The 18,601-nt window shown below is 39.6% G+C and overlaps 2 protein-coding genes across 5 annotated transcripts in view; both read left to right on the top strand.

The window, feature by feature from the left end:
- Positions 1 to 8,297, top strand: part of LOC128531512 (receptor-type tyrosine-protein phosphatase beta-like) — a 59,919-nt gene extending 51,622 nt beyond the window's left edge. For 2 of the 4 annotated variants that reach the window (XM_053505414.1, XM_053505412.1), the window contains 19 exons: positions 109 to 372; positions 498 to 764; positions 945 to 1,226; positions 1,348 to 1,626; positions 2,751 to 2,900; positions 2,991 to 3,264; positions 3,363 to 3,445; positions 3,558 to 3,663; positions 3,832 to 3,900; positions 3,994 to 4,011; positions 4,438 to 4,519; positions 4,620 to 4,710; positions 4,816 to 4,892; positions 5,006 to 5,140; positions 5,393 to 5,515; positions 6,595 to 6,758; positions 6,915 to 7,050; positions 7,166 to 7,286; positions 7,541 to 8,297. In XM_053505414.1, the coding sequence (XP_053361389.1) occupies positions 109 to 372; positions 498 to 764; positions 945 to 1,226; positions 1,348 to 1,626; positions 2,751 to 2,900; positions 2,991 to 3,264; positions 3,363 to 3,445; positions 3,558 to 3,663; positions 3,832 to 3,900; positions 3,994 to 4,011; positions 4,438 to 4,519; positions 4,620 to 4,710; positions 4,816 to 4,892; positions 5,006 to 5,140; positions 5,393 to 5,515; positions 6,595 to 6,758; positions 6,915 to 7,050; positions 7,166 to 7,286; positions 7,541 to 7,563 (2,744 nt within the window). In that variant the 3' untranslated portion in view covers positions 7,564 to 8,297. The remainder of the gene's footprint in view (positions 1 to 108; positions 373 to 497; positions 765 to 944; positions 1,227 to 1,347; positions 1,627 to 2,750; positions 2,901 to 2,990; positions 3,265 to 3,362; positions 3,446 to 3,557; positions 3,664 to 3,831; positions 3,901 to 3,993; positions 4,012 to 4,437; positions 4,520 to 4,619; positions 4,711 to 4,815; positions 4,893 to 5,005; positions 5,141 to 5,392; positions 5,516 to 6,594; positions 6,759 to 6,914; positions 7,051 to 7,165; positions 7,287 to 7,540) is intronic. The other 2 variants (XM_053505413.1, XM_053505415.1) reach the window with 2 other exon arrangements.
- Positions 8,298 to 14,163: 5,866 nt separating this feature from the next.
- LOC128531649 (anoctamin-1) overlaps positions 14,164 to 18,601 on the top strand; it is a 47,870-nt gene continuing 43,432 nt past the window's right edge. Inside the window, exons 1-2 of the mRNA XM_053505693.1 lie at positions 14,164 to 14,217; positions 17,467 to 17,542. The gene's annotated coding sequence lies outside the window, so the exon portion shown is untranslated. The remainder of the gene's footprint in view (positions 14,218 to 17,466; positions 17,543 to 18,601) is intronic.

Raw genomic sequence — 18,601 nt, 5'->3', positions numbered from 1 at the left:
GAGCTCTTACGCCACTGTAGCTAGCAGAGGTTTAATTTCTGTCATAGCGATTAAAAGTCTGATGCAGTGTGTGATTAAGGCTGTTGGTGTTGGCGGTGTGTTCTACAGTCCCTGCGGCCGTCACCGATCTGTCCGTCCTGAGCCGCTCATCCTCATCGCTGTCTCTGGGCTGGTCTCGACCTGAGGGGGATTTCGAGAGCCTTGTGGTTTCCCTAATTGGAGGTAACACCTCTTTACCGAAGGTCCACTGCAAAGGATCGAACATAAGGAGCTGCTCCTTCTCTCCTCTTATACCTGGAACGGAGTACAGAGCTACAGTTATGACGAAGAGTGCAAATCTCAGCAACAATAACACCATTTATGCACGCACAGGTATCTCTTTCTGTCTCACACACAGAAACTTGCATTATACCCATTCCATTCATTGGAAGCTCGAACTTTCAGTGCTTTTATATTTACTTGTCACTGTGTGTGTGTGTGTGTGTGTGCGTGTGCAGTGCCAGCGGCGGTGTCCTCAGTGTCTGTGGAGAGCAGAAACGAGACAGACACTCTGTTTGTAAGCTGGAAACCCGCGGAAGGTGAAGTGAGTGGATACACGGTCACCCTGCATCACGCCAATCAATCCAAGCTTGTCGAGGAGAAGCTGAGCGCTAACAACACACAGCTGAAGTTCCTTGATCTCATACCAGGACGCCTCTACATTACTAACATCACGACACACAGCGCTTACCTCTCCAACACGACTGCCATCCACGCCAGGACCGGTGAGGACATAAATATCTAGAGAGAGAGAGAGATATTGAGACAAGAGACAGATGGACATATGGATAGACAGAAAGAAGGAGGGCTATGGATAAACAGCAGGACAGACACATACACAGACAGACAGATGTATGTAAATGTATGTAAACGTGTACATGATGTGTCCTTCTCTCCTCATACAGCTCCAAAGCCTCCATCATCGTTCTCTTATAGGGTCGTAAACAACACCTTTGTGGAGGTAACATGGGCGGGGCCAGATGGCTCAGACTATGATGACTTTGATCTGACGTGGTCTCCGGACGACGCCCTCTCTGTGACTGACCCGCACCAGAACACTTCCTCACACTGCCGCCAGCTGAACGGCCTGTACCCGGGACGACTCTACACACTCCGGCTCCGCACCATTAGCAGCAAAGGAGGACACGCTACGTTCAGCCAGCACAACCAAACACTCATCCGCACCAGTCAGTGTAATAATGTGTGTGTGTGTGTGCAAAAATCTCTGTGTAAGTAATGAACTGTGCGTACGTTGAAAATTAAGAATCTATGTGTGTGTGTCTATGTGTGTGTTTGTGTGTGTGCCAGAGCCTGAGCCGATCCCAAATCTTCACTGTCGGCCCTCAAACTCGATGGCGGTCTGCTGCTCATGGGGCGCTCCACAGTCAGAGTTTGACTCGTACCAGGTGAACTGTTTCCATTATGACTCGGGTGTGTTGGTGATGTCCAGCCGAATGCCGGGGAACACCACTGGGTACTACTTCGCAAACCTCGAACCTCACAAACACTACAGGATCTCCATCAGAGTCATCTCTGCCAACGTGAGCAGTGAAGCAGCCGAGGACAGCACCATCACCATGATTGACCGTGAGCACACACACACAAACACACACACACATGCTCCACTGATAACAAAGCCCTGGATCACTGATGACGTCAAGCATCTCCTTAACCTGAAATAGAAGGAATTTAAAGATGAAAAAAGCGCATACCTCAAGCACATTAAGCGGAAGGAAAAGTGCAAAAGAAGCCGAGGGAAGTCTGGGGTGGCATGAAAACCATAATGCAGTAAGATGAAGGAGAGAAGTGTAACAGATGGTGATGTTGAAAGTGTTAATGAGTTAATCTAGTTTTACAACACTCTTATATACACGCTCTGGTGCGATACACCCTCTTATATACGCACTCTGGCACACCACACGTCTTTGAAGTATATATGCACTCTGCTGCAATACGGGCTGTGCCATTTATATGGATACACCTTAATAAAATTGGAATGGTTGGTGATAATAACTTCCTGTTTGTGGCACATTAGTATATGTAAAGTGGGTAAACTTTTCAAGATGGGTGGTGGCCATTTTAAAGTCGGCCATTTTGGATCCAACTTTAGTTTTTTCAATAGGAAGAGAGTCATGTGACACATCAAACAAGAAACTTTATCCTTTCATGAGTTATTTACAAGTTTCTGGACACTTATAAAGTGTAAAATTAGCAGTTTACATACTAATGACACGTGAGGCGCGGATAGAAATTGTGTGTTGATGTCTGGTGAACGCAGTAACCGGGTCATTGCAGCAGATTTCAATGCAAGACACCCTACGAGACCAACCATCTCCCATGCTACAGTTAGCAAACTGCTAATAACCGCTTTATAAGTGGTCAGAAACTTGTAAATAACTCATGAAAGAATGAAGTTACGTTAAAACCAAGCGCACCATTGTTTTTCTTGTGAAATTCCCAATAAGTTTGATGTGTCACATGACCCTCTTGAATGGGTAGACACCACCCATCTTGAAAAGTTTTCCCCCCTCACATACACACTCTAATCTGATATATACCCTTACATACACACTCTTATTTGAAACACACCCTTATATACACACTCTAATCTAATACACACTGTAAAGTACTAAAATATTATTTCTGGTGTGTGTTTTAAGTGGACGATAACATCTCTGTGTGTGTGTGTGTGTGTGTGTGTGTGTGTGTAGGCCCCCCAATGCCCCCAATGTCCATCCGGGTCAGTAAGAGCACCGCCCACATCACCAAGTCCTCCATCTTCTTCCGTTTAAACTGCAGCTGGTTCAGTGATGCTCACGGGGCCGTGCGGTTCATCAGCATCATCGTCGTTGAGTCCGAGGGTCAGTTCACCCACAGAGCAGCAGCTGTCACTCACAAACTCGCGCTGTCGGAATGATAAGAACTATTTCTGTGTGTGTATTTGTTTGTAGAGAGTGATAATGTTCAGCCAGAACAGCGCCACCCGCTGGCCTCGTATAGGGATTACATCAATAACGCTTCAGTGAAGATCTATCAGACCAGATATTTCCCCATCAGGTGTGACGATGGACTCGACGACTCCACACACACTTTCAACATCACACTGGGCTCAGGAATGGGTGCTCTCGGGGGGGAGTGTGAAAACACACCCACAAACACACTCGGCATGGACACAGAGCACAGCGTCTACTGCGACGGCCCTCTGAAACCCAGCACTGCCTACAGGTTAGCTCTCTCACACACACACACACACACCCACACAGTTACTATCAGACACATGGACTGCAGATTTGTCAGTTACAGTTAATCTCTCTCTCTCTCAGGATAAGTGTGCGAGCATTCACACAGCTGTCACCTCCCCTGTTTAGAGACACCTTCCTCTCACATCCTTTAGTCACTGAACGAGGTATACACACACACACACACATATACGCGCACACAATTATTATACAGCTATCATTTCTCATGTTAGTCCTGTTGTACTGTGTGTGTGTGTGTGTGTGTGCGTAATCCTGCAGAGCCTCTAGTGGGTGTGATTGAAGGAGTAAGTGCTGGACTCTTCCTCATCGTCTCAGTGGTGGGGATCATCATCATCCTCATCTGCAGACACAAAACACGCAAAGTGTGAGTCAGTACTGGTGCACCTGTCGTGGGCGGGGCTACACCATTATGGAGTCTTTAAATCTGATATCACATTATACACGGCACATAGTATATATCAGAACTGTTGGATTATTAAAACATGTTTCTGTGTGTGTATGTGTGTGTGTTTGTGTGTGTGTGTGTGTGTAGTGTACATGAGCCGATGGTACGGATGAGTGTAAGGAGAGAAAGAACATCATCAGTTTCAAGAATCAGAGGGTATAAACATACTTTTTAATGTAACACACACACACACACACACGATTTATATATGATTGTCCACATTTAATCGACTTTTGTTCTGATTTTCAGAAATCGATGCATCTCAAGGTGGGCACACACATTAATAATATAATAACGATATTAAAAATGTCGACAGACAATCTCACTGTGCCTCATCACAGTATGTCTCATCTCAGTGTGTCTAATCTCAGTGTGTCTAATCTCAGTGTGTTTAATTTTATTGTGTCTAATCTCAGTGTGTCTAATCAATGTTTCTAATCTCAGTATGTGCTTAATCTCAGTCAGTGTAATCTCTGTTTGTCTAATTCCAGTTTGTCTAATCTCAGTGTGTAAGTGTCCAATCTCAGTTTGTGTCTAATTCCTGTGTGTGTTTTATCTTAGTGAGTCTAATCTCAATGTGTGTGTAATCACAGGGTGTGTTTAATCTCAGCCTGTCGAATCTCTGTGCATGATTGGCACAATGACACATTTTAAAATGCTCTTTAACCTTTAGAATGTTTTTTTGATCTGCAGTCCGATTAACATCCTGAACTTCGAGGTTCATCTGAGTAAACTGCAGGCAGACTCCAACTACCTGCTGTCTCAGGAATATGAGGTCATTCTCACAGCTCACTGCTCATATAATCCACGTTTAATCAGATAATGTGACTGGATGAATACATGAGAATTTATTCCCGCTGCTCTGTGCTCTGCAGAATCTGAAGGAAGTGGGTCGGAACCAGCCTCTGGACACTGCGTTACTGCCGGAGAACCGAGGAAAAAATCGCTACAACAACATCCTACCATGTAAATTGAATCATCTGAGATTAATCTGGTTATAGCGCCATCAGGAGTGTGTTTATTCCTAATAATAATAATAATAATAAAAATAATCTTGGTGTTGTTGCCCAGATGATTCAACGCGAGTGAAGCTGTCCTGTGTGGACGATGACCCGAGTTCGGATTACATCAATGCCAGCTACATTCCTGTGAGTGTGTATTGTGGTGTGTCTGTGTGTGTATGTGTGTGCGTGAGATAATGTATGTGTGTTGTGATTTGCAGTGTGTTGTGACATCTGCATGTATGCTGTTTGTGTTAAAGGGAAATAACTTCAGGCGTGAGTACATCGCCACACAGGGACCGCTTCCTGGCACTAAAGATGATTTCTGGAAAATGGTTTGGGAGCAGAACGTTCACAACATTGTCATGGTGACGCAGTGTGTGGAGAAGGGACGGGTAATGAGAACATCTCTGACAGAACTTTTACGTTCTACTATTATTAAGTGTTTTTACGATAACACAGCAAAAAAATAAAAAAACACCAACAGTATAATAAGAATTTCTAAATTTTTAGATTTCATTTTTTCTATATTGAGTATTATTTATTTCTGTTCATTTATTTATTTTTCATATATGATTTTGCAAATTTTATCCAAAGTGTCAATTTTACTTTAACATGTGTTTGTGTGTATGTGTTTGCGCGTTTAGGTGAAATGTGATCACTACTGGCCATTTGATCAGGACCCACTGTATTATGGAGATCTGATTGTACGGATGCAGTCTGAGTCGGTTCTACCAGAATGGACCATCCGGGAGTTCAAGATCTGCACTGTAAGTAACATTAATTCAGGACATCTAATGAACTTTAATCATAACTGGGGAGCTTTGCAAAAAAATGTTCTGCTTTAATCTTTATTATACAAGGTACCAACAATATAGGATTTCAGCATTTGACCGATGTAGGTGTAGCAAACACTGTAGCGCAAAATCAAATACAGGTTGTCCTCTACTTATGAACGAGTTCCATTCCAGGAGCCCCTTCATAAGTCTGATTTGTTTGTAAGTCGAGGACCAACAAAGTCTTATATGCCTTTGACACAAATATATAATATAAAGCTACCAATCCACTTGACTAAATCTGTCCCCTTTCCCAACACTGCCATCATGTGGCCAAAAACCGTTACCGCGCCTAAGAAAAGGAATCTCACAGTGAAATGTCTCTGTGCCTTTAAATCACGAGACCAACCCTGGATGCTATTTTGTCTTAGAGTGTTTTCATTATTTCTCATGGGGAAATTTGCTTTGATATACAAGTGCTTTAATATACAAACATGGTTCCGGAATGAATTATGCTCACAATCTAAAGTTTACCTATATCTAGAAAAATAGAATGATCAGTTCTATTACAGGTTTTCTCAGTCACTCATTTAAACGCCTGTACAGGATGGATAAGACAATCTATGTCTAAAGTCTAAATCTAAGTCTAAATTTAATTGTCAGTGCTGTGTTGTGATGTGGAACAGAATCTGTGGTCTGACAGGCAGGAAGTTTAGGATGTGTAGAATAACAGCGCTGTAATTCCTCACACTGTGATGAATGATGTGCTGTTTCTCATGTTTACTGTACATTTGTAATTAAGTTTAATTGAACTGAATCATTTTTTTTCTTTGAACTGTACAGTGGTGTAAAACAGTCTTTTTTTTTCTAAAATGAATCCTGTCCAATCTCTTGCAACCAGTCTTTGTATTAATAAACGCTGCAAATAGATCCAGATTCTCTCTCAATCAATGAGGCCTGTAACTTCTTCAAACTGATTGTTGGTGTGTTTATGTTATGTGTTAGTGGTCTGAGGATGTCTACGTGTGACTGTGTGACTGTGTGTGTGTGTGTGTGTGTGTGTGTGTGTGCAGGAGGATCAGCTGAATTACTGTAGAACAGTGCGTCAGTTTCACTACACCGTGTGGCCGGATCACGGCGTTCCTGAAAGCACTCAGTCTCTGGTGCAATTTGTTCGCACTGTGAGAGATTACATTAACAGAACCCCGGGCTCTGGACCTTCCATCATTCACTGCAGGTACACACACACACAGTTCTGGTTCTCCTTCTGTTCCTCTGTTTTTGGTTCTATTGTCTACCTGTAGTTCTGATTATTGCTCCTGTTTCACCTAAGACCCTGTTTCGAAATATAATATTTTTCTGTTCTTTGTGTGTGTGTGTGTGTGTGTGTCAGTGCTGGAGTGGGCCGAACTGGAACCTTTATTGTTCTGGACCGGGTTCTGCAGCAGTTAAACACTAAAGACACAGTGGACATTTATGGCGCAGTGTTTGACCTGAGGCTGCATCGCTCACATATGGTGCAGACCGAGGTGGGTTACGACCTCTGACCTTGATCGCTTTTTATTTACACGTTTCTCATCTGGTTTGTGTGAAGTGCTTGCCTCTGCAGAGTTTTACACTGTGTGTGTGTGTGTGTGCTATCAGAGTCAGTACATATACCTGCACCATTGTGTACGTGATGTTCTTCGTGCCAGAAAGTTACGCAGTGAGCAGGAGAGCCCAATGTACCCCATCTATGAGAACGTGGCTCCAGATAACCACTGGGGTCAGAACACACTTTCATTTTCTTAAAGTTTTTTAAAAATTATTGTTGCTTTTTTATTATTTAATTTAAATAATTAAATCTTTTCATATGCAGAGCTATATTTGTAATTAAATTCATTCATCTTTTACATTTTTATTTTAATAAACCATTAATAAGCTGAAAATCATTAATTTTTTATGATGTTTAGTCTGTTAACACTTTTATAATCCGCGCATTTATAGTATCTTATTGTATTTATTTATTTTGATTTTCAGATGGAGTGCGCATGCACCGTTGAAACCCGCATGGAAGGATGACGACTTTACTTTTGAGACACTGAATTTAAAATATAGTTATTAACTTTATTTTTATAAAGTATGTGTAAGTATGTTATAAACACTGGTTATACTGTTTATAAATTTAGTTCATAAGCTACTGTACAGGACGGAGTGAATGTTAACATACACAGATAAAGACTTCTATTGCAGGATGTTATGTAGTGTGATGCTGTAATATTTGTGAAAGATTTAGAATTTGATTTAAGTTTTCATAAAGTATACATATTAGTATGATATTGAATTACAAATTAGTTTTATGATTTTAAAATATAAATTGAAAAGAAAAAATAAAGTTTATAATTTATGCTGTATATGACATCAGCTATGATCTTAGAGAAGTGACAGTTACTGATCATCAATCTGGGGTTATAAGGTCGTCTCCTAACGCCATCATTGGAAAACCGACCGATCAGCATTAAGGAGGATTATTTACAAATGGAGAGGCTTAATGACAGTCACCTATCTTTAACAACAGACACGTAAAACGTCTGATTACATTTTTACATATATAACTGATGAGCATGACAGTGGTGATGGCAAGGATGAAACAGTGACTAGGAGAAAGAAATCGGTGAAAGAACAGTGACTGTTCAGAAATTTTAAGAGGAACTCAACCCAAAAGTGAAACCTTCTTAATTTCCTGTGATTCAGGATCAGAAAGAGCTTTACTGCGGAGTAGGGTTGGGTATCGTTTTTTTTTTTCCCGATACCGGTGCCAAATCGATACTTTTAAAATGGTACCGGTGCCGAAACGTGCCTCAACCGATACTTTACAAAAGCCACAAAATGATGGTGGATGACTCCATGAATAAATTTTTATTACTTAAAATTTTAGCAATTCTTTTGCAGAAATTTGAGCATATTTGCCTTTTCTGGCAAAATACGACACCTTTCCTGACTTATTGCCAGTTCCTCGGACGCTGCCTCTTTACGGTAACCCGCGCCGAACCGGAAGTGGAGCGACTCTCGAAGCTTTGACCAGTCTTTTCGCTCATCGGCCCTGAGGTCTTCCAGCGCCCGCAGCGCTTCGTCTTCTAGCGAGAGTGCTATTTTGACCGTGGTTTCCACCGGGGACCAGCCCACGATGTCAGCGGCTAGCACTATTTGCGGTTCGACGGCATCATTGTAGGAAGGAAGGGCGCAGCTGCAGCTCGCCTCGCGGCTGACGACACACGGAGCTGAAGCTTGCTCCGGCGCTGGGACTCTTGTTGAGTCCGTTCCAGGATCTGTCCCGAGATCCAGAAAGAAAGAATTCTTTCTTGTGAAATATGGCCACACTTTCGACTGTTTAGTTTTAGGCATTTTAACGAAAGTTTAATTTAACAAGCTAAGATAGCGGTAGACCGCCTGCTGCCGTCAGAGCAAGTGTAACGTTGGTTGCTGCATTCACGCGCGTCTCGGATGGCCTCTCATTTCCTGATAATTCGTACTTTAAATTTTTTAATTTCATTTAATAAACTATTAATCTACAAAAATATATAAATCCAGAAAACAAATATTTTAATCGACAGTTCAGGCATTTAAGTGGCACCGAAATTCGTGTTCTGTTTCGGTCCGGTACATACCGGTTATATAGGTACCAGTGCCGTATTTGCACCGGTTTTCGGTACCCAACCCTACTGCGGAGTACGTTTGCATAATTCGTTCCGGAAGCGGGCTTATATTCCAAAACACTCATAAACCAAATTTCATTTTCCCATAAGAAATAATAGAAACTAATTATTATTCGTTCCACAGGCCAAAAAAATAAATACATAAAAATAATTAATTAACACAAAATATTAAGTAAAAATTCAACAAATTAACCTGCACTTTACCTTTAAAAATAATTGCGACAGAGCAGTGTTTCTGTGTAGAGCAGAGAGAAAGAGACTGTGTGTGTGTGTGTATCTGTGAAGGCGAAAGTAGGAGGGGTCTGTGTGTAGCACGGTGTCCAATGACACGCGCATATAGACACAAAATAAAATATGTCTTACACAGGTGGTCACAAATTTATAGTAAACAGTGCACACGTGCACGGATGTTGATTGTACCAGTAAGAGACAAGCACTAAGACCCAGCAGGGGAGACCATTACCCACAATTCTGCAGCACAAGAGAGAGAAAAACTGTTGGTTCGGTTGTGATCAAGTGACGCTCATCGTCAAAACAAGTGATACATGATATTCGGTAATCGTAAACCAAGACTTGTTCGTTTTCCAAGTCAAAATTTATTAAAAATCTTTGCTTGTCTTGCGAAAAACTCGCAATCCTAGGTTTTACTGTACAAGTAATTTGTTTTAGTGAAAACAAATAACAAAAATGAATGAACAAACAAACAAATAAATAAATAAATCCTTTTTTTCATATTGACCTGGTCAAAATACAATCTGCTAAAGTTCAAATGAGCATCAAAATGGGGAAGAAATGTGATTTAAGTGATTTTAACCATGGCATGGTTGTCTGTTCTTTTAAAACTGCTGATCTACTGGGATTTCCACATGCGACCGTCTCTAGGGTTTTAGAGAATAAATAGATTCTACTTGAATAAACAGATTATAAATAAATGATAAATAAAAACACAGATTTTTAGCCAAACTGAAATTTCTGTTTGCATTTAAATAAGCAAACACTTAAAACTGGTTGGTTAAATAATTACTGCTGTGATTAATGTGTCTCAGCTGCAACAGATCTTTTAACTCCAAATGATACAATGAGAAGCCTCCCATTTCTCAAACAGCCGTCTGGGAAGACTATGTGTCCCGCGCTGTGGAAAAGATGTTACCGGAAAAGTGGTTCAGTGCTCCTATGTTGAAAAAATTTAAACTGAAAATTTTTTAAGAGCACTTAAAAAATAAGGAATGCTTGGGTGTTATGAAATTATTTCAATTAATTTGTGTTTTTCGTTAATGAAGGAGACAATTACAAGCCCAATAATTGGATTTATTTGCTCAGAAAGGCCAGCCCTTCTCTGCCAGTATGATGTGTGATGAATTTGATTTCAAGCTTTTCCTCTTCAGACACTTTTCTCACGGCTCATGGACGCATCTCTGCATCATTAGTGCAGTCTTCTGCTGAAAAGAACTGGGAGATACCCGAACAGCCAGTTTGTGGTCTCTAAAAGAAGCATAAGGCGTCCCCTCATGTTGTCCCACTACATTATCCTGTATAATACTTATTTAAAATATAAAACACGTGGGTGCTGTGTACTCAGCTTTACAGAGTATAACTTGGCATACAGGAAGTTCATCAGACCATCACACAGGACCACGATACAGAGGAGCAACTAGCCAGTAAACAGAGTTAGCAACCAAATGCTAATGTGTGAATGATGCATTTAAACTCACCTGAACTTTTTCAAAAACACACAAAAACAGGACAGGTGAGGAAAAACTGCTATTATAGGCAGGAGTACTGTACTGTAACTTTTATCATAAATATTCACCCCCCCTCCATCCCCCATAATTAAATGCTAATCACTTACATCAAACGTTAGCATTGCTAATCCTACATTTTAGTAAATGTCACATCAAACACCTGATTTTTAACCAAAAACTAAAAACATGCGGGGAAAAAACAAAACCTCATATTATTTATTTACAATTAATTAATTATTACCTGCTTTGCAGATTTCCACGAATAAATAAAATTCATTTAATCATCTAGAGGTTCCTGAAGAATAAGTTTCTGCAGTACTTCCTCCTGACCTCTAGATGTCTCCATCTGTCCATCCTGAGGACACAGTGAAGAAAAGCATAACCTTACTGAAGAAGTGGTTTATATTTTAAATGAATAGAAAATACATTTATGCAATATATTTGTTTAATTCAATTATTGTTTATTTTTATTTTATTCATTTGTGTCTTTTATGACTACAGAGAGAGAGAGAGAGAGAGAGAGAGAGAGAGAGGTTTCCTTTATCCAGCTGGAGTTTATTACTGTCTTACTGTGAGAAAACTCACAGAAAAACTCTAGAGATTTACTAACACACACACACACACACACACACACTAAATGGTGTGGAGCGTACCACACAGGACTTAATACCTGATAATTCACACCTGATGTAAAGAGGTTCTTTAGCTTTAAATGCTTAAAAAGAACTCAGATAGCTACAGGAGCAGGACCTCAGATACTGTTGAAATATATATTGATTACAACGACATTTTGGTGACACAAACTGACTCATGCATTTTACAGCGAATAACTTTACCAGAATATTCTGGGTTTAAATCTAAACCGCCAATAAATTAAATAAATATCCCTGATTATAAAGATTATATTATAATATCCCTTATAATGAAGATTTTTCTAACACACACAGAGAGAACTCACTGCTTGACCAGTTATTGATGAGAAATGATTTATACTCCTACTACGGTGTCAACCAGGTTCCCTTTGAGACCCTTTAGGTTTCTCTTTCATGCTGTGCTAGAGAAGTTTAATAAATATCTACAATTATATTCAGGTAGCTTTAAAGCTAAAAAAATAATAATAATTGAATATGATTAAAAAATTTAACTGAATTTATGTTTTATGTCCTCTGGTTGATGTAAATTAGTCATGTTCACACACACCAGCGGTTGCATGTCACTCCATTCCTCAGGGATTCAGTCCTCCAGTCACTTCAGTTCACTTCCTCACTGTGTTTCAATTCATGAATGAAACTCAGCTGGATGGCAGCGTTAACAGACTGTATTACAGTAAGGCAACGATGTGAATTAATTCTCCACAGTGAATCTCTAATCAGAACAAATCATGACGCAAAGCTGTGACATGAGACCAACCCACTAAACCTGGCAATTAACTGGTTAGATGAATCACCTATGTTTGAGTAATAAATAAATAAATTAATTAATTAATAGATAAATAAATTAATTAATTAATGAAAAAATTTGCATATAACTCTGCGTGTGTGTTTGTGTGTATGTGCACATGCATTCTTCAGTAAAACACACACACACACACACACACACAGCAGATGTTTTTAATTTGCCACATAAACTAACCAAGTGCTTAAATATAGACTTCATTCTTCCCAGAAAGAGGAGTCAAGACAAAAACATGAAGATAAGGGTCAAAGGTCACAAGCTCACTGCTGTAGCTCTCTCTCTCTCTCTCTCTCTCTCTCTCTCTCTCAGTCAGTCTTCTGATTTTAAGCAGAATAAACAGAATACTACTTAGTCTGATAGTAAACTACATGCCCGTGTTAATGAAGAGCTTCTTCAGTATCAAAATTCTACATATCGCTGTTAAAACGTCACATTGGTGTGGTGTACAAATGAAATTAAGATGATTAGTTTTTCTGCGCTTATGTTAATATATCAGTATATTATATACATTAATATAATATACCTTAAAGAATTATTTAAAAGAAAAACAAGCAAACATACAAAGAAAACAAAAAGGTTTTTAGAAAAAAAATATGCACAGTATGTTATGAATGAACATGTAGCCAACCTGGTTGTATCAGTTGTATTGAGACATGTGACTGTGCACATAACGTGAAAACTTATTTTACAAGTTGCTAAGCTAACAGAACATGGTCAGGATTTCACTGTTAAAAGATCCTGGTTAAGAAAGTGGCACAAAAAACACGACCACAGTAGATGAATCAGGGAACATGGTGAAGGCTATGACAGGTGGGGAAAATGGAGCACCACAATAACATCACCAAGAACAATTACATTTACATTTAGGGATTTGGCAGACGATTTTATCCAGAGCGACTTACAAAAAGAATTGAACATCACCTTAGCCTGATGAGGGACGTACAGTACAGCAACATTTAATTCTATTAAAATTTAATTTGTATAGTGCTTTTAACAGTGAGCATTCTTATAAAACAATTTTACAGGAATTTTCTTTAAACATAAACTTAAAAAAAAAAGATAGATTTATAAATTCATCACTTTGTCCCTAATGAGAGAACTCCCTAAGATGACCGGAGAAAGAACCCTTTAGAGGAACTAGACTCCGAAGGGAATCCTTCCTCATTTGGCTGAAACCAGATAGTCAGTCCCTTCTATAACTCTGATGCAACTGGGTACAAAACCGTTCATGGTGATTTCAATCCAAAAACTGTTTAAGCAATTTCAGTCAGAGGACACCATGAAAACCTGTTTGTCTCAATGCAGCCCAAAGCTTTGTCATGAATATTAAATGAAACTGTCCTGTATCTGCTCCTTTACCCAAGGCAAATCTATTTACAAAAAATCTTGGCTAAATAATAGGTCTTCAGGTCTTCAGCCTAGACTTTTTCTTGGTAGCAGATCAAGAAAGAAACTAGGCGTTTACTCAGGTACTGTGGCATTTAATGCTTCAAAGGTCAAGAGTACTTTAGCTTTAGTTTTAATAGCAAAATATCAAAGATGTCATTATGATTTAATGCTCTTACATAGATTTTTTTAATTTTTATAAAGAAATATGGGCGGGGATAAACAGAAATCGAAAATTGTTGAGAGATGCTTGATAAGGTCGAGGACAGGGATGTTTCTGGTTCCTGCGTTCTGATTGCTTAAGAACATTCACTTCCTCAAAGGGGCATTCTGGGAATTTATAGCTTCAGACACTGAAACAACGTTTTGAAAAATGGGTGAGAGAGAATGAAAATCAAACTAAGATTTACAATCCAAGGTAAAAGATTTACTTTATTGACATTGTATAAGTACAATGAAATTAAATGCTATCCCAAAATGGTGTGATATTGTGTTAGCTAGTGCAAAGTCAGACCTCAGTTAAAAACAGCAGCACAAAATAATAATAATAATAATAATATTATAACATAAAAACAGAGCATGTAATACAAAAATTACAAACAAACAAACAAACAAACAAAGGCTGCTGCACAAACCTCCATCAGTGGTCTGTATTTTTTTTTTTTTAAAGGAAGCAAATCAGTGAAAGCTTTTCAAAAAACAAAGTTTAAGGTGGAGTTTAAGATCACTGACCGCAGCTTTAATGCGCTTGTTGGTCTGATTGGAAGACTGCACATCTTCCAATCAGAAGACTCGTTTCTGTTCTGGCAGCTACAGTACAGTAGGTAGTGGAATGATCTTCCTCTAGATGTCCGTACAGCCGAGTCACTTGCAATCTTTAAACCATGACTAAAGACATATCTATTTCTTTAGTACTTGGTCTATTCTCTCCGCTACCCCAACCCCCCAAAAAACCTCCCCAGCAGTGTTACTAAGTTAGTAACCTAATAACCCAGTGTGAGGATCTACCCAGTGACGGGAACTTAAGCCCCTTTGTAAGTCACTCTGGATAAGAGCATCTGCCAAATGCCTAAATGTAAATGTAAATGTTGTTCCTAATTAGAATTACCGTGCACACATGCACACATACTTACACACACACACACACACACACACACACACACACACACACACACACACACACACACACACGGATCTCACGGCTCTAAGATTACAAACACAGATTCTAAGTCTTAGGCAGGAAGTGATGCAGTATGTTTATCTGCATCCTCAAAATTTGTTCTCACAACCCACACACACACACACACACACACACACACACACACACACACACACACAATACAAAGCATGCAGTCATTAGAAATAAATTGTAAAATTCTGTATGACAAAATAGAAAGAGAGAGAAAAAGTGTTTGTGTGTGTGTGTGTGTGTGTGTGTGTGTGTAGGTGTGTGTGTGTGTGGCACAATTGTGGCATCCGGTCCAGAACCATCAGATAAACAGGGAATAGTTTCCTGTAACAACATCATCAGTCTGTCTCACTCTCTCTGTCTGTCTCTCTCTCTCACTTTGTCTTTCTCTTTCTGTCTGTCTCTCTCTCTCTCTCTCTCTCTATCTCTCTCTATCTCTTTCTCTATCCCTCAGTGAAGTGCTTTATTGCATGAATGTTGAAAGAACAAAAATACATTGTTGCCAAAGCAACTACAGACGGTAAATGACATCATGAATAACATTTATAACATATACAGTATAAACCTTATAAAAATATTAAATATGAAAGAAAAACAATATGTAAACAATATTAACAACAGCAACAAAACTATCAGTATCTGAACAGTAATGATGTTAAATTCGGACTCGTTATGGTTAGGGATATTCAAAGTGTGCATTATGTCTCACTGTCTCTCAGTCTCCCATACTCTGACACACACTCTACAGTGACATCAGTGGGATTTCTCCTAAAAAATATTCTCATTTTTACACTCTTTTAATTTGGGAAAATCTTGGGTTTTGTGTGTATGAAGATTTTAGTGAAGGTGGTCTTTATATGGTATATGTTGAATAGCGATATTACGCGTCATTGACGGCTAAAGAGTTATTGAAGTAGAAATAGTTAAAAGGTTCAAGCTAAAAATAATCTGATACGTTTTAATGTAATCAGTGATATTTTTATTATTTCAGGGTGAAGCCCACGTACAGTGCATTCGGAAAGTATTCACAGCGCATCACTTTTTTATGCTTGGTTTGTGCTCTGACATGAACTGTCAACTGTGGGACCTTATATACTGTAGATAGGTGTGTGCCTTTCCAAATCATGTCCAATCAACTGAATTTATCACAGGTGGACTTCAATTAAGCTGCAGAAACATCTCAAGGATGATCAGGGGAAACAGGATGATCAGGGGAAACAGGATGCGCCGGAGCTCAATTTTGAGCTTCATGGCAAAGGGTGTGAATACTTATGTACATGTGCTTTCTCAATTTTATTTTATTTTTTATAAATTTGCAAAAATCTCAAGTAAATTTTTTTCATGTTGCACTATACATGTCTGTCTGTGTGTCTCTCTGTACAGCAGAACTCTCTGTCTAATTTATTAATACAAAGAAATCCCATTCTGTAGGTTGAGTATCTTACGCCTTGTTTACACTAAGTTGTCCTTCTTTGGTGAGAAATGGAAAAAGTAGATCGGATAAAAATTAAGTTTTGTCTTAAAACCACTCAGTACTTATACCACTTCAGCGCTGTTATTTCAGCCAAAGTGAAAATATGAACTAATCTCAGTCAAAATATTTACTTTATCTTTTCCAATTAATATCTATTGGTGCAGGTGTTTGTTTACATTGAGACAGTAGCGCATTAGTAGATTATTTTACAGTAGATTATTAAATCCCACACATAACTGTTCATAACATCACTTTTACTCCACATTTAGATTTCACTGATGGTGCAGATTAAACTTCAGATCTAAGGACTGCAGGAGATTCAGTAACGTCTGTCCAGACAGTTTTGTGTGATTCTGTGAAGTCCGGCTGGAGAGACAGACTTTTAAAAAAATTATTAATTAAATTTATTTATATAGCGCTTTTAACAATTGTCATTGTCGCAAAGCAGCTTTACACAGTCAAAAGAATTATTTAAATTTGTATGGAATGTGAGTGTGTATGAATCAAAATGGTCAGATCGTCTCTGATGAACAAGCCGAGGACGACAGTGCTGAGGGAAAAACTCCCTGAGATGGTAATAAGAAGAAACCTTGAGAGGAACCAGACTCAACAGGGAACCCATCCTCATCTGGGTGATAACGGACAGCAGGGATTGATCTGCACTCAGACTGTGTGACGGACGTGTTTAGTGTTTCTGAGACTGGTTTCTGCTCCTCCAGTGTATGAAACGGAAAGATATGATTGGAAGAGACAAAAGACTTTCTTTCATTTCTATAGACATTACTGACAGACAGAGGAGGAGGAAGAACGGCTCTCTACTGACCTCTCTCTCTCTCTCTCACACACACACACACACACACACACGCATACACACACACACTCTCTTTTACACTCTCTCTCTCATTCTCTCTGTCTCTCTCACACACACACACACACATACACACACACTCTCTCTTACACTCTCTCTCTCTCTCTCTCTCTGTCGGTGCCGCGCGGTGATAAAGCCGGAGCGCGCGGGCGGACTGACTCCTCACCTGTGCAGCGCGCGCGGACCGGATGTATCGGATGCTCCTCGCGCAGGTAAGTGACCTCACGAGCGGCTTTACGCAGTTCGCGCTCTTAGATAGACCCCGGGTGTGTGTGTGTGTGTGTGCTGTGGGGGGTCTCTCTTATCTCTATAACTCTAACCCAAAATTTCCCGCGCTTAGAGAGAGAGCGCACTGCAGTTTATTATTATTATTATTATTATTATTATTATATGAGTTTATTATTATTATTATTATTATATTAGTTTATTCTTCTTCTTCTTCTTATTATTATTATTATATGATTTTATTATTATTATTATTATTATTATTATTATTATATGAGTTTGTTATTGTACTACACCTCGACCCCCACACACACACACACACACACACACTGAGAGGGTTTACATACAGAAGGGGTCAGAGAGAGACAAACACTTTATACAGAGAGAAAGGTGGGGGGGAGGGGTTACTGATCCTGATGGAAATTACACAGACCTACGGAATTAAATCAATAAATAAATTTAACTGGAATATTTAGATATGGGGAAACAGGTGTGTGTGTGTGTGTGTGTGTGTGTGTGTGTGAAAGAGAGAGAGTTTGTGTGTGTGTGTGTGGGGGGGGGGTTACAGCCTTTGCACATACATGCCATATTTACGCTTTTTAATTGGTTTCCTTTTCCACACACACACACACACACACACACACACACACACACACACTGGGGGAGAGTGATCTACAGTATCAACCTTCAAGTTCCCTCACCTGCTTCTATCAGTCCAGTGTGTGAATTATCTGCTCCAAACAAAGCCGTGTGTGTGTGTGTGTGTGTGTGTGTGTGTGTGAGAGAGAGAAAGTGCACAAGCACTCATTGCTTCACCATGGATGTGGTGTGTATCAGCATGACTCCAGCTGTAGGTGAGCTTAATGTCTGACTGCAAAGTCGCACTGTGGTGCTGAGTTTGGGTTGTTGTTGGTGTGTGTGCGTGCGTGTGTGTGTGTGTGTGTGTGTTTGTGTGTGTGTGTGTTTTGTTTGCTTAGAGTTACAGCAGAACCTCGGCTACCGAAGTGAAACTCTTAGGTTGCTGTGTGATACCGGTGTCTGGTTCA

The sequence above is a fragment of the Clarias gariepinus genome, chromosome 10, assembly GCF_024256425.1.
Source record: "Clarias gariepinus isolate MV-2021 ecotype Netherlands chromosome 10, CGAR_prim_01v2, whole genome shotgun sequence".
Taxonomy (NCBI): domain Eukaryota; kingdom Metazoa; phylum Chordata; class Actinopteri; order Siluriformes; family Clariidae; genus Clarias; species Clarias gariepinus.
This window is presented reverse-complemented; position numbering and strand designations above follow the sequence as displayed.